We start from the raw sequence: 14,513 nt of genomic DNA on the forward strand, positions 1-14,513 counted from the left end.
ATCCATACTCCCAACTGTAGACATTCCCTTAAAAGTTAACCATGTTTGGTTTAAAGTGACAAAGAGTCTTGTGGCACCTTATAGACTAACAGATGTATTGGAGCGTAAGCTTTTGTAGGTGAATACCCACTTCGTCAGACACATGTAGTGGAAATTTCCAGGGAGCATGTTTGGTTTTAAATTGATCAATGCATTCATGTATCCGAGATGAACTTCTGTATCATATACTGCAGATGGCTGTCTCTTCAGCCATTTACACCTTGTTTTGGTGTCTTGCTAAGCATAGAACTTTCATATTTCATATGATAGAAATAAAATCTGACCATCTGCCTTTACAGGAAGGGCTTTTTCTATGACGCAAACCACCATGAAATCTCCTGTTTCCAATGGCACTTTTAATTTTGATGGCGGCCATGTGAGGAGTGATGGCCAGGTGTACCACACTGTGCATAAAGACTCAGGGTTGTACAAAGACTTGCTACACAAAATACATCTGGACAGGGCAAACAACGATAGGCCCTCACAAGAAAACAATTACAAGATACTGCGTCGCAACAACAGCTACACTTGTTACACAGCTGCCATCTGTGGAATGCCAGTCCATTCATCCTTCAAGGCAGTTGATCCATCAACCCCAGAAGACAGTGAAAAGTTGGTGGGAGACACAGTGGCCTATTCTAAAAAGAGAGTTCGCTATGATAGCTATTCTAGCTACTGCAATGCTGTAGCTGAGGCAGAGATTGAGGCGGAGGAAGGTGGTGTGGAAATGAAGTTGGCATCAGACCTAGCAGATCCTAACCAACTCCCAGAAGATTCTGTAGAAGAGGAGAAGGAGGAGAAGGACACCTCTCAGGTCCACCTACTTTTTCACTTTCTCCAGATCCTAACAGCCTGCTTTGGATCTTTTGCCCATGGCGGTAATGATGTCAGGTAAGTGTGCGAGAACTCACAAGCGAAGTGCGTATTAATTAAACTCAGAGCTTGGAGAATTATTTGGCACCCAGGAGGGGTGTATGTAAGCACTGGGACATCAGTTCTTTGCTAGAGAATCTTACTATGTTGATATAGCCAATGTTTCTAAAGACTTGGGCTGCTCAGTTAATATTTTCTTTCCCCATAGCAGTAACCTCTTTTCTATTCTATGCTTAAATAGTTCAAGTTTTGGTGAATTGCAGCACACGGAGGCCCCTGTCAGGGATCAGGGCCCTTTTGTGTGGTAGACTCTGCATAAACAAGCAAAACAAAGACAGTCCCTACCCTTGGGAGCTATTTTTACTCAGAGATCAGAGCCCATCAGCAAATGAGAAGTTTAGACTATTTTTGTCAATGTGCTTAGACTGAAGTTAATCTTTCATCATGGTGCCCAATCATTCAGTGTGTTCCAGTCATGTAGAATTTCTCTGTTCTCATTTTACTAACCAAAACAGCCTCACCAGCTCACTGTCTACTTCTTCCAAAGCTCTGGGGGCTGGGGGGAGACTTCCCAAGGTACAAATAGGGCCCACCAGGGAGTTGCTGCCTCTTGTGCCTTGGAAAATATCCCTCTTAATAAGCAGGCTTAGTGATGCTGGTCCCACTGCTACACTGTGGGGCACCTTACTATTAACCTCTCTCCACTCTGAAGATCAAACATTCTGTTACAAACTGGCTACAGCTTGTGTTGTGGGGTAAAGGGTTGACATGAAAACCAAACTTTGAGCCTGTTTCTGACACCTTTGTTCATGGGGAATAGGATTTTACTCCTGTTCATTTCAATGAGACCACTCAAAGTCTGCACTTCTGTAGGAGAAAAGACATGGCTCAGACTCTCTCCAGTCTGACTTATTGCGCTTGATAGTTTAATCCCTTCACGTGATTTTTCATTTTGACTAGATTCATACTTTATTCTGGGATCCACTTTATTGCCTCACTTTGCCCATTTCGGAATATTTTTGTGATGTGGTTATGGGAACTAAACAAACGTTTAAGTGGTTTTAACTGGCTGCATATACTATAGTACATTCCTTTTTTGAGATTGACTTGCTATTGCAGCAATGATCCAGGAGTGCATTTTGCATGTCACCTAGGGCTGGTCCATAGATGTGGATCCTTACTCCCACACAGCCCATGCTGAAGTAGTTGAGGCTAGGGGCAGGTGCTAGGGTCTTCCCATCCATATCACACTGCAGAGCCGGGGCAGCTCCAGGCACCAGCGCACCAAGTGCGTGTCTGGGGTGTCAAGCTGCGAGGCGCAGCCTGACAGTCACCGTGAGGGCGGCAGTCAGGCAGCTTTCGGCGGCATGCCTGCGGGAGGTCTCCGGTCCCACAGCTTTGGCGGCAGGTATGCTGAAGGCGCAGGACCGGCAGACCTCCCTCAGGCATGTTGCCGAAAGCTGCCTGACTGCTGTGCTTGGGACTGCCGTGCTTAGAGCCGCCCCTGGTCAGAGGATGCACATTTTTATAATATACTTTGTTTATTTCAAGGTCTCTTGACTGATAAAATTGCAAGGACAAAACAGACTTCACTTAATTTTGTGCAAGGCATTTATTTAACTGTTGCTTGTTAGCCTGTTTTTCTTTAATTCTGTATTGCGTATTATTTGTATTGTGGTGATGCCTGGAGGCTTCAGCAAAGGCTTGGGGTTCCTTCATGTTAGGCACTGTGTATACACCACAAAAAGAGGGTTCAAGATCTCTGGGCTCCAAATCTAAGGCCCTGATCCTACAGTTGACTGCATGTGGGTGTCTTCCTCCCTACTCCTCTGCAGAGCCCCATTGACTTTACTGAAGCTCAGTGCAAATACAGGAGTGTGTCCTCGTGCAGTCAGCTCCAGGATCAAGGCCTGAGTGTAGCAGTATATCCCAAGCAGTGTTTGCGATAAGCACTGTAAGAAATGGCAAACTTCTTTATATCTCACCAACTCTTCTGGTTCCCCCCCCATGTTGGAAAAAACGGCCCCCTCAATGTCAATAATGACTGGTGGGACTGGTTGTGAGAGCTTTAGACCAGGACAGAAGGGTAGAATAAGATGAGAGCAGTAAAAGAGGCGAAGTGGTAGCGTAGCAGGGGGTGGTTTAGGAAGGGGAGCTAGGCAGTGAATATAGAGTTGCACTGGACAATACCAGAATAGAAACCCTTTCAAATAAAAAGGGAGGAATGTGAGAAAGGCAGAGCCTCATAGAGGCTGAGCAGTGAGAGTGGCCAGGAAATTAGGTACCCGTGTGTATCCTTTGCACTGCCATGCTGCATTAAGGAGTTTTGGGGCTGTTGTATCACACACACCAGGCTACTGGCACGGTGTTTCTGATCAGGAAGCCTTTTCTCCTTCTGTGTGGCTTGTGCCCCTAGGTTGCAGGAAGTGGCCATGAGCAGGCTGTTTGCTGTTGTGTGGGTTGCCTTTTGTCTGGGAGGCTCCGGGCCCAGCGCTTCCACTCTTCTTTTGGATTTGTGGTGGCCACTGCTTATGTATGTTGGAGGAAACTTAGGAGGCTTAGCCAGCTCACTCAGTTTGTATATGCCACCTTCCTCCAGCCTTCTACCTCCTCTCTCACCAACAGAAGCAGGTCCAATAAAAGATATTACCTCCCTCACCTTTTGTATCTAATGCCTTGGGACCAACACAGTTACAACAACATTGCATACCTTTCTCCAGGGGAGAGCACACTCATTTCTGCCCAGTATTAGAACCAATTCCTTGGGGTCAGAGGAAGATAACTTGTGGGGCAATTATCATGGCTGCTGAAGCATTTTCCAGTGAAGAGTACGCTGTCCTAGAGAGAACCTTTGACTCATGTTGCATGGCAATTCTTGTGGATTGAGTGTTCCTAGTGGATTCTGACTTGAGGTTTCCATGCCGCTCCTTCCTGGCTCGACACTGTTTGCTAAAACTGCAGTTTCCCTGAGAAGAGAACTCTCCCAGTTCTCACAGTCTCCCCAGGGGAAGGGCACCCTTCTGTTTGGTCTCTCTTTGAGGCAGTCGGCTTTCTATTTTTAGCAGGCTCTACACAAGTCCCAGCTTCCGAAAAGGCTGTGGTTAAGCCCCCAGCGCTGCTTGCCAAGGTTAAAGCTGTTTCAGCCCCCTCAATTCCCGTGGACAAAGCGGACCTGTATCTTTGGTGAACTTTAGAAGGATGTGATTCAGATTCCCAGATAAGAGGCAGCCCCCTGAGTATTGAGCTGTGGAGCCACATCCCTTCAGGCTTGCAAGTTAGCCCCACAGAGGTCAGGAATTTCCACTCTAGCAAGGTAGTGGACTCATTTTTCAAGTTGTCCTCTAAAGCAATCCAGAGATTTGGAGAAAATACATCATTTAAGAGACTGTAGTCCCAGTGTCATCTGATGCTTTTTCAAGGTTATAGCCTATACAGCATTGCTAAAATCCTACCACCAAAACCCTGGGCCAGACTCTCTCTCACATTCCGACTTCTGCAGCCTTTTTAATTCTGTCTTCAGCTTCTCAACTTACCCGTTTTCAGTCCTTTACAAATGCTGCTGCAGGGCTTCTCTTTCACACTCTCCCTTTGAATCCTGTCAGCTAACTTCCCCTTCTTTCTCTCCTAAGGGTCTCTCTTAATCCACATCTTCAAGGCTCTGCACAGTTCATCTCCTCCTGCTCCCTTACCAGGCTCCTCACTCCTGTCTTGTCCTCTTTCCCCAAGACTCCCCCTACATTGGAACACCCACCCCTCATTTGCCAAGTCTTCTGCCAGGCCCTTTCCTACGGACCCCTCAAGTGTGGGAGAGGATAAAGAGAGAGAAGAGGGGGAAAGTTATAAATTATCAGCTGTATGAAGTTTGATGTTTGCCCTATTTTATATTTTATGTAAGTGCATTATAGTGATGTACAGGCTGGTTGATAATTACATGTAGACTGAACAAGTGATGTCCAGTGTGGATTGTATTGTAAGCTTCCTGCAGATCAGTGTTCTCCACGCTTTGTACATTGTTGATTGGACTTTTGGTGCACAGTACATAATAATATGGATATGTTCCATGTGTTCCATCATACAGAAGAGACTAGGGGAAGACTTTTGATTCAGGCCTTGAAGAGGTTAAATCGGTGCATTGCCTCCCAAACCAAGTTAAAATGGACTCACTGACCATGATAGCTGAGCCAGGAAATCTGGCCTCGACAGTCCTTCATGATGCATATTTCTACATGCTGATATCATACCAACACCGTAAATAGCTCGGGTTTTTGCCTCAGGATTCAGCATTTGCAGCACTCTGGGCTCCTCTTTGGGCTGACATCAACAGGGATAGTAGCAATAGCGGCTGACTATTCAAAGCAGCAGAGAGCAACGATAATACCTTATTTGGCTGGTTGTTTCGTTCAGGCCACCTCCCTGCTGTAAGCTTGAATGTGCTGTGGCAACGACACTGGATCTGTTCCAGGGCCTGGGACTAACTGTGAGCCAATCCAGGAGCCATGTGACAACGTGGTGTTCACGTGCTGAATAAAAGCTAAAGAATTTTAAATCCCAGCTAAATGCGTTAGAACAGAAGCTCTGAAAAAATGTTGTTGTTAAACTTAATTAATTGTGTGGCGTGTACAGGTTTCACTGGCTCAGCACTCAGGCACAAGGGGAGCACACGGGACCACTCAGAGGTCAACACAAGAATGAAAAGGGCAGTTTAGACAAAAGATGTGGCCCAAGAGTGTGACTGCATACAGAGCTGCCAGTGTTTTGTTGTCTGGGGCTAATTCTCCGAACAAGTTGGAAGGGCCGGGGCCTTACTGGTCACCAGAGAGGGTTGTATGCATCTTCTGGAGGACTATGGATTTTAGTGATCAGGAGCACAATACTGTTCCTCGTGCAATATTGTAAATATACCTAACAGTAGGTGATGGGATCCAGCTAGGCATTCAGAAGTCTGAATTGATGGCTGTCCCCAAGAAGCCTCTCAGTCCTATCTCTCCACACGAAGGGGTTACCCTGCCTGTAGCTGACTTCTGCTGGGGGACCCAGTGACCTAATAACCCACTGGCATGCTGGGCACCTTCCTAATCCTCCGACACCATCAGAGGCAGGGCACACTGCTCACCAAGGGCTTGGTCCAAAGCCCACTGAAGTTAATGGAAAGGCTTTCTCCGAATTCAGTGGTCTTTGGATCAGGTCCCCAGGGATGTAATGGATTCTCTATCCCTTGGGGTCTCTAAAAGAGGTGCTCTAGTTCCACCACAAATTTTTGGACTTGCTGCAGGAATTTCTGGATGAAATCTAGGGCCTGTGTTCTGCCTAGAGTCAGATTACAGGATCATGCCTGCGTGTGTATGTTGGGAGTGGGGGCGGGAGGAGAGTCTCCCTTATTAGCTCATTTCCTCAGATTAGATTGGATGTTTTTATAAAAGAGACATGCTCTGGTTCAAACAGGAATTGATTCAGAGAAGTCCTGTGGCCTGTGTGTTACACATGAAGGCAGACTAGGTGACCAGAAAGATCCCTTCAGGCTTAAATTTTGTTTCTTCCCACCTCATCCACAAGGACCGGGTGTGTTGGAGGAGACAGATTCCCTGCTTCACAGGGTTTCCTGTGTCAGCTGTGGCAACTCAGCCTTCTTGTACTTCAGTTCCCATCTGTCCAACGGGGATAATAGTCTCCCCTATTCAGGGCTCATTAGGAATCACCTCCTCTGTCTCTGCTACTGCAAGATGAAATTAGGTTGTCCTATATCAAGTGCCCTGGTGTGTGAGGCAGAGGGGAACTGGGGGTAGTATCTGTTCCTACTGAAACCAAGTTGCTCATCGTCCTCTCCTCAAGATACCCTATCAGACTCTGTGGCCAGATGCTGGCACAACAGTCAGATTCCCCTCCTCTCTGCCCCTGCTTAGCAGGAGCCTGCCCAGCCAGACTCCTCCAGGGCTAAGCACTGATCAGCAGGTTTTGCCTTGCCTGTTTGTTGTGTGATACTAGCAGGTAACCCTTTCATTGTGGACTAGGCTTGTTCAAGTCAGAGATACCATCTGCCAGTGAGAAGTGTATATAATTAGAACTATTTTAATACAAAAAAGGATCTGTGCTGTTGCAGTTTATGAAGACTTTTCTATCTTCTGACCAATTGCTAGCAGGGCTTTTAAGTGTCAGTGATGAGTCTCTTAGGGATCACTATGAGCCAACAATTTACTTGTTCTAAATTTACCTGCTGTTAATTTCAGACACACTTTGTTCTGTATTATGCAACAATATAAAAAGGAAGGACTGATCAGTTTTCACTACATCCTTCAAGTCAGATTTTCTGCCTGGCTATACCCAGTCTGTTTCTGCACCCATAAGATTGCAGGTACCAGTAAGTGCATTTAGACATCTACTTATCTATTTGGGCCTGCAAATCTGGTACTTAAACACCTAAATAATGTAATTTGGCCCTACAAACTGTGGGTACAGCAATGAAGTCTTGGTTTAAAAATTGTAAGTGATTCAATCAAGTGACTCTTCTTCTTTCCAGGCAGAATCGTTTTTGCAATCCTACACCACAGGGCTTCCAATCATTTCCTTTGTGCTTCTGTTGACTTTGTCATTCTGGGGGTATGTCTACACTACGGGATTATTCCGATTTTACATAAACCGGTTTTGTAAAACAGATTGTATAAAGTCGAGTGCACGCGGCCACACTAAGCACATTAATTCGGCGGTGTGCGTCCATGTACCGAGGCTAGTGTTGATTTCCAGAGCGTTGCACTGTGGGTAGCTATCCCATAGTTCCTACAGTCTCCCCCGCCCCTTGGAATTCTGGGTTGAGATCCCAGTGCCTGATGGGGCAAAAAACATTGTCGTGGGTGGTTCTGGGTACAGCCTCACCCCTCTCTCCCTGAAAGCAGCAGATAACCGTTTCACACCTTTTTTCCTGGGTGAACTGTGCAAATGCCATAGCACAGCAAGCATGGACCCTGCTCAGATCAAGACCGCAATCGTGGACGTTGTAAACACCTTGCACATTCTCGTGCAGTCTATGCTGAACCAGGACCTGCAAAGTCAGGCGAGGAGGAGGTGGCTACAGCAGAGTGGCGACAAGAGTGATGAGGACATGGACACAGAATTCTCTCAAACCGCGGGCCCTTGCGCTTTGGAGATTCTGCTGATAATGGGGCAGGTTCTAGCCATTAAATGCCGATTTTGGGCCCGGGAAACCAGCACAGACTGGTGGGACCGCATAGTTTTGCAGGTTTGGGACGATTCGCAGTGGCTGCGAAACTTTCGCATGCATAAGGGCACTTTCATGGAACTTTGTGACTTGCTTTCCCTGCCCTGAAACGCCAGAATACCAAGATGAGAACAGCCCTCACAGTTAAGAAGTGAGTGGCAATAGCCCTCTGGAAGCTTGCAATGCCAGACAGCTACTGGTCAGTCGGGAATCAATTTGGAGTGGGAAAATCTACTGTGGGGGCTGCTGTGATGCAAGTAGCCAAAGCAATTGTTAAGCTGCTGCTACAAAAGGTTGTGACTCTGGGAAACGTGCAGGTCATAGTGGATGGCTTTGCTGCAATGGGATTCCCTAACTGTGGGGGGGCGATAGATGGAACCCATATCCCTATCTTGGCACCGGAGCACCAGGGCACCCAGTACGTAAACCGCAAGGGGTACTTTTCAATGGTGCTGCAAGCACTGATGGATCACAAGGGATGTTTTACCAACATCCACGTGGGATGGCCAAGGAGGGTTCATGACGTTCGTGTCTTCAGGAACACTACTCTGTTTAAATGGCTGCAGCAAGGGAATTACTTCCCAGACCAGAAAATAACAGTTGGGGATGTTGAAATGCCTGTAGTTATCCTGGATGACCCAGCCTACCCCTTGATGCCATGGCTCATGAAGCCATACACAGGCAGCCTGGACAGTAGTCAGGAGTTGTTCAACTACAAGCTGAGCAAGTGCAGAATGGTGGTAGAATGTGCATTTGACCATTTAAAGGCATGCTGGCACACATTACTGACTCGCTCAGACCTCAGCCAAACCAATGTCCCCATTGTTATTGCTGCATGCTGTGTGCTCCACAATGTCCGTGAGAGTAAAGGGGAGACCTTTATGGTGGGGTGGGAGGCTGAGGCAAATCACCTGGACGCTGATTACGCGCAGCCAGACACCAGGGCGATTAGAAGAACACACCACGAAGCGGTGCACGTCGGAGAAGCTTTGAAAACGAGTTTCATCACGGGCCAAGGTACAGTGTGACTGTTGTGTTTGTTTCCCCTGGATGAACGCCCCCCTTGATTGACTCATTCCCTGTAAGCAACCCACCCTCCCCCTTCGATTACAGCTTGCTTAAGGAAATAAAGTCACTATCGTTCAAAAATCATGTATTCTTTATTAAAAAGTCATTATAAAAAGAGGGAGAGGACTGACAAGGTACCCGGGTGGGGTTTGGGAGGAGGATAGGAGGGAAGGAAAAGGCCACTAAAAATATTTCAAAGTAATGATAGCCTTTTGGTTGGACTGTCCACGGGGGTGGAGTGGGCGGGTGCACGAAGCCTTCCCCCACGTGTTCTTACACGTCTGGGTGAGGAAGATATGGAACGTGGTGAGGGTGGTTACACAGGGGCTGCAGCAGCACTCTGTGACCCTGCTGCTGTTCCTGAAGCTCCACCAGATGTCGGAGCATGTCAGTTTGATCACACAGCAGCCCGAGTGTTGCATCCCACCACCGCATATCTTCCTGCCTACACCTGTGATCTTCCTGGCGCCACCTCTCATCTCGAGCGTCCCTCCTGTCCTCACGTTCACTGGCATCTTTCCTGTAATTTGATACCACGTCCTTCCACTCATTCAGATGAGCTCTTTCATTGCGGGTCACTTCCATGATTTCCGAGAACATTTCATCTCGCATCTTTTTTTTCCTCTGCTTCATCTGAAATAGCCTTCCGGATGGAGTAGGGAGGCTTGAAAAATTTGCAGCTGCATGAGGGAGGTAAAAAAGGGAGAGAAGTATTTAAAAAGATACATTTTACAGAACAATGGTTATATTCTTTCACAGTGAACAACACTATTCACCTTACATAGCACATGTGATTTCACTACAAGGTTGCATTTTGCATCTTAATATTGAGTGCCTGCAGCTCTGGTGTTAGAGATCTCACAGACGCAGATCCGGGCAGCAGAATTCAGCTTGCACGCGGCCATGGTAAGCCATTGTCTTTCGGCTTCTGCAGACTTCATATACACAGTGCTCTCCTTTCCCAAATACTAAGCAAATCCCGTTCAGTGCTGCTTCTTTCCTGTTAACATGCAGCAGCAGAAACCACCACCCCCATCCAATTCTCTGGGATGATCGCTTTACCCCTCCCCTCACCGCGTGGCTGGTATCATGGAAGATCACTGCTAATCACCCTCCTTCTCCCCCCCACCGCGTAGCTGGTAGCAGGGAAGATCCCTGCTAGCCAAACGCGAAAAAGCTCAGCGCCATTCCTCCCCCTCCACTCTCTCCGTTTGGCTGCCTGCAGGGAAGGATTTCTTTTAAGCAACAGACAAACAGCCCAGTAGGAAAGGCCATCTCTGTCCCCTTACTTAAATTCCTGAATTTCAACCAGGTTACCATGAACAATATCACTCTGCTGAGGATAACACAGCGAGATAAAGAACAGATGTTGCTTGAATGCCAGCAAACTCCAGGACCGTACGCAACTAGGCTTTGTCATGCAATGATACCAGATTACTTGCTACATGCATGGCGTGGTCAAGTGTCCTACCATGGTGGACGGAATAAGGCTGCCTTGCCCAGAAACCTTCTGCAAAGGCTTTTGGAGTACCTCCAGGAGAGCTTCATGGAGATGTCCCTGGAGGATTTCCGCTCCATCCCCAGACATGTTAACAAACTTTTCCAATAACTGTACTGGCTGCGAATGCATCCCAAGTCTTCAGGGCAAATCAGTCATTAAAAAACGCTTGCTTTTAAACCATGTTTTATATTTACAAAGGTACACTCACCAGAGGTCGCTTCCATGGCTTCATTGTCTGGGCTAGTGGCTTGGGAGGGTAATTCCGTCTGGGTGAGAAAAAGCTCCTGGTTGTTGGGGAGAATGGAGTGCTGTGTGCTCTCTGCAAGCTCGTCCTCCTCCTCTTCCTCCCTCTCATCTTCCCCGTCCGCAGAATCCTCAGCCATGATTGAGATTACCACCCCCACCTCGGAATCCACGGACAAGGGGTGGGGTAGTGGTGGTGGACCCCCCTAGAATTGCATGCAGCTCAGCATAGAAGCGACATTTTTTCGGCCCTGCCCCGGACCTTCCATTTGCTTGTTCGGTTTTCTGGTAGGCTTGTTCTGAGCTCCTTAACTTTCACTCTGCACTGCACTGAGTCCCTGGTGTGGCCTTTCTCCATCATGGCCTTGGAAATTTTTTCAAATGTTTTTTCATTTTGTCTTTTGGAATGGAGTTCTGTTAGCACGGAATCCTCTCCCCATACAGCGATCAGATCCAGTACCTCCTGTGCGGTCCATGCTGGAGCTCTTTTTCGATTCTCAGGAAACTGCATTGTGACCTGTGCTGATGAGCTCTGCGTGGTCACCTGTGCTGGTGAGCTCTCCACGCTGGCCAAACAGGAAATGAAATTCAAAAGTTCGCAGGGCTTTTCCTTCTACCTGGCCAGTGCATCCGAGTTCAGATTGCTGTCCAGAGCGGTCACAGTGGTGCACTGTGGGATGCAGCCCGGAGGCCAATAACGTCGATTTGCGGCCACACTAACCCTAATCCGATATGGTAATACCGATTTCAGCGCTACTCCTCTCGTTGGGGAGGAGTACAGAAACCAGTGTAAAGAGCCCTTTATATCGATATAAAGGGCCTCGTTGTGTGGACGGGTGCAGCGTTAAATCGGTTTAACTCTGCTAAAATTGGTATAAACGCGTAGTGTAGACCAGGCCTTAGCTACAGCTCAGGCATTCACAATGACTCCTTGGAAGATATGTCAGCACATGGGAATTTTAGAATATTTTTGCTAATTGAAATTACCTTATGTTTAGCTAAAATGGATTTAATCTGCAATGGATTTAATCAGTGTGGTGCTTCTAAAAATCAGATTATCTCCATTTTTCAGAGTTTTTACTAATTTAAACCATTTATTGCTGCTAGGGCCTTTCTCCAAATCACTAAGACACTTTTACTCAATTAAAAGTCAAACAATAAAACCACTTTTAAAGTAATACAATTTACCAAGCAATTGGAATGTCTCATTTTTTTGTTATGGATTCCTAAAAGAAACTTCCTTCCTAATCACTGCTCTAGGCCAATTCTTGGAGTTATTTATCTGTAAGCAAAATCCATTTATGGCAGTGTTTCTCACATCATTTTAGAGCTTGATTCCTCATGAAATAATGGAATGAGAGTAAGGGCCTCATTTTAGATGGAAGAAAAGATGATACAGGTGGTAGAAAATAATATAGTAAAGAGAATCACAGGCAAGTGGAGGGTACACAGAGTGTGCATGGAAGAAATTAGGGGAAAGATGAAGTTGGGACTCTGAGTGATAGACTGGAGAGTGCACGGTTGAGGTGGGCTGGACACATGGTAAGAATGGGAAAAGAAAGACCATCGAAGAGAGCATGTGAGGAAGAGGACTGCCAGAAAGGATGTGAAAGCCAGAGGATACGATGGAAAGACTCTGTCAAAAGAAGTTTGAAGAGAAAAAGACAAACTCCAAGACCTGTGAACCCATGCCAAGGACCAGATGGACTGGCAAACAATCATAGGCACCTCTTTCTTCACTCATGTAAATGGAAAAAGGAGTTATGAAGTGTAAGGGTCGCATTTCACTTCAATGCTTCCTAGGAGGTGCTGAGGACTCTTGACTCCCAGTGACTTGGGCAGGATCAGGCACTAATACTTTATTCCAATGAAAGCTGGGACTCCAGTTTTGAAACAATATAAATGATTAACTCCTAGCCATGGTGGCTTGCCTTGTACAGTATAAGACCTTAAAGCTGTCCCTTGCTCCAGCTGTGTGTTTTGGTACTGTGCCAGGAGTAAATATAGCCAGTCCTGGACCAAGACAAGTGTAACTGTCAATCCTTGGACTCTGCATTCTCAGAATCCTACTCACTGTTATCAGTTTGTAAAGAGAGTAGCTGCCTATTAGATTTTAAATCTATTGAATTGTGTTTGATTTTTTAAAATTATTTATCTTCCGTTTTGTAATCACTTAGATGTGATTAGAATCTGATAATTACAATGCAATCTTCCTTTTGTGCTCTCTTGGGTTGGGGTAAGGAAAATACCAATTAACAAGTCGTATTGCAACACACCATATCAAGGAAAGTCCTGTACAATCAGTAAAGTATATTTGCCTCAGATAAGAGTTATTATGCTTTCTTCAGCAGTATTAGCCTTGGCATTGTGACACAGCATTCATAGAACCTCACCTTAGCTGTACAACTGGGGCCAGGTTTCCAAAAGCATTCATTTTACCTTTAGGTACTTCAATGAAACATGTGTCCTGATTTCTCAAAAAATATTGAGCTTCCACTTCCCTCTATTGACAATAACAGGAGCTTTTGCTGGATGCTGAGCTCTTCTGAAAATCTGCTGTAGTCTGCTAAAGTGGCTGCATGTATCGATAATCCATAGAATCACAGGAGAGTAGGGCTGGAAGGAACCTCAACAAGTCATCAAGTCGAGCCCCTACAATAAGGCAGGACCAGGTAAACCGTGACCATCCCCGACAACCTCTCCCAGCTTGATGTTATCTGCACATTTTAAAGCATATTCTCCACTCCATTGTCCAAGTCATTTAATGAAAATATCGAATAGTACTGGACCCAGGAGTGATCCCTGTGGAACTCCACTAGAAACGCCCTTCCAGTTTGACAGCAAACCCTTCGTAACTACTCTTTCTGTAGGGTCTTTCAACCTGTCGTATATGCAACTTAAGGTAATTTCATCTAGACCACATTTCCAAAGTTCGGTTATGAGAATGTCATGTAGGACTGTGTCAAAAGCCTTACTAAAATCAGGGTGTATCATGTCAACTGCTTCTCCCTCATTTATCAGGCCAGTAACTCTGTTAAAGAAGAAAATTAGGTTGGTTTGTTCTTGACAAATTCATTCTGGCTATTCCTTACAATCCTGTTCTAATCTAGGTGTTTACAGATTGATTGTTTAATTTATTTTAGTATCTTACCAGGTATCAAAGTTAGGCGGCCTGGTCTGTAATTCCCCATGTCCTCCTTGTTCCCCTTTGAAAGTTAATTACTGTGTTTGCCCTTCTCCAGTCCACTGAGACCTCACGTGTCCTCCATGAGTTCTTGATAATAACTGCTAACGGTTCCAAGATTGCTTCGGCTAGTTCCTTAAGACTAAGTATTTTAGGATGAATTTCATCAGGCCCTGCTGACTTGACTACATCCAACTTATCTAAATACTCTTTAACCTGTTCTTTTCATATTTTAGCTTGTGTTCATTTCCCCCTGGTTGTTAATGTTAATTGAATGGAGTATCTGGTCACCATTTCACTTTTTAATGTAAAACTTTCTTAAGCGCATTGCTGTGAGGTTAGCTCCCCCCCACCCTGGGCAGGGGGCGAACCTGGCAGCCGCACTTCTAACCATC

The 14,513-nt window shown here is 46.1% G+C and overlaps 1 protein-coding gene across 7 annotated transcripts in view; it reads left to right on the forward strand.

Annotated features, from left to right (window-relative positions):
* Nucleotides 1-14,513, forward strand: part of SLC20A2 (solute carrier family 20 member 2) — a 72,098-nt gene that overhangs the window by 45,908 nt on the left and 11,677 nt on the right. For all 7 annotated transcript variants that reach the window (XM_030565338.1, XM_030565343.1, XM_030565344.1 and 4 more), the window contains exon 8: nt 339-930. In XM_030565338.1, the coding sequence (XP_030421198.1) occupies nt 339-930 (592 nt within the window). The remainder of the gene's footprint in view (nt 1-338; nt 931-14,513) is intronic.

The sequence above is a fragment of the Gopherus evgoodei genome, chromosome 5 (genome assembly GCF_007399415.2).
Source record: "Gopherus evgoodei ecotype Sinaloan lineage chromosome 5, rGopEvg1_v1.p, whole genome shotgun sequence".
In the NCBI taxonomy this organism is placed as follows: domain Eukaryota; kingdom Metazoa; phylum Chordata; order Testudines; family Testudinidae; genus Gopherus; species Gopherus evgoodei.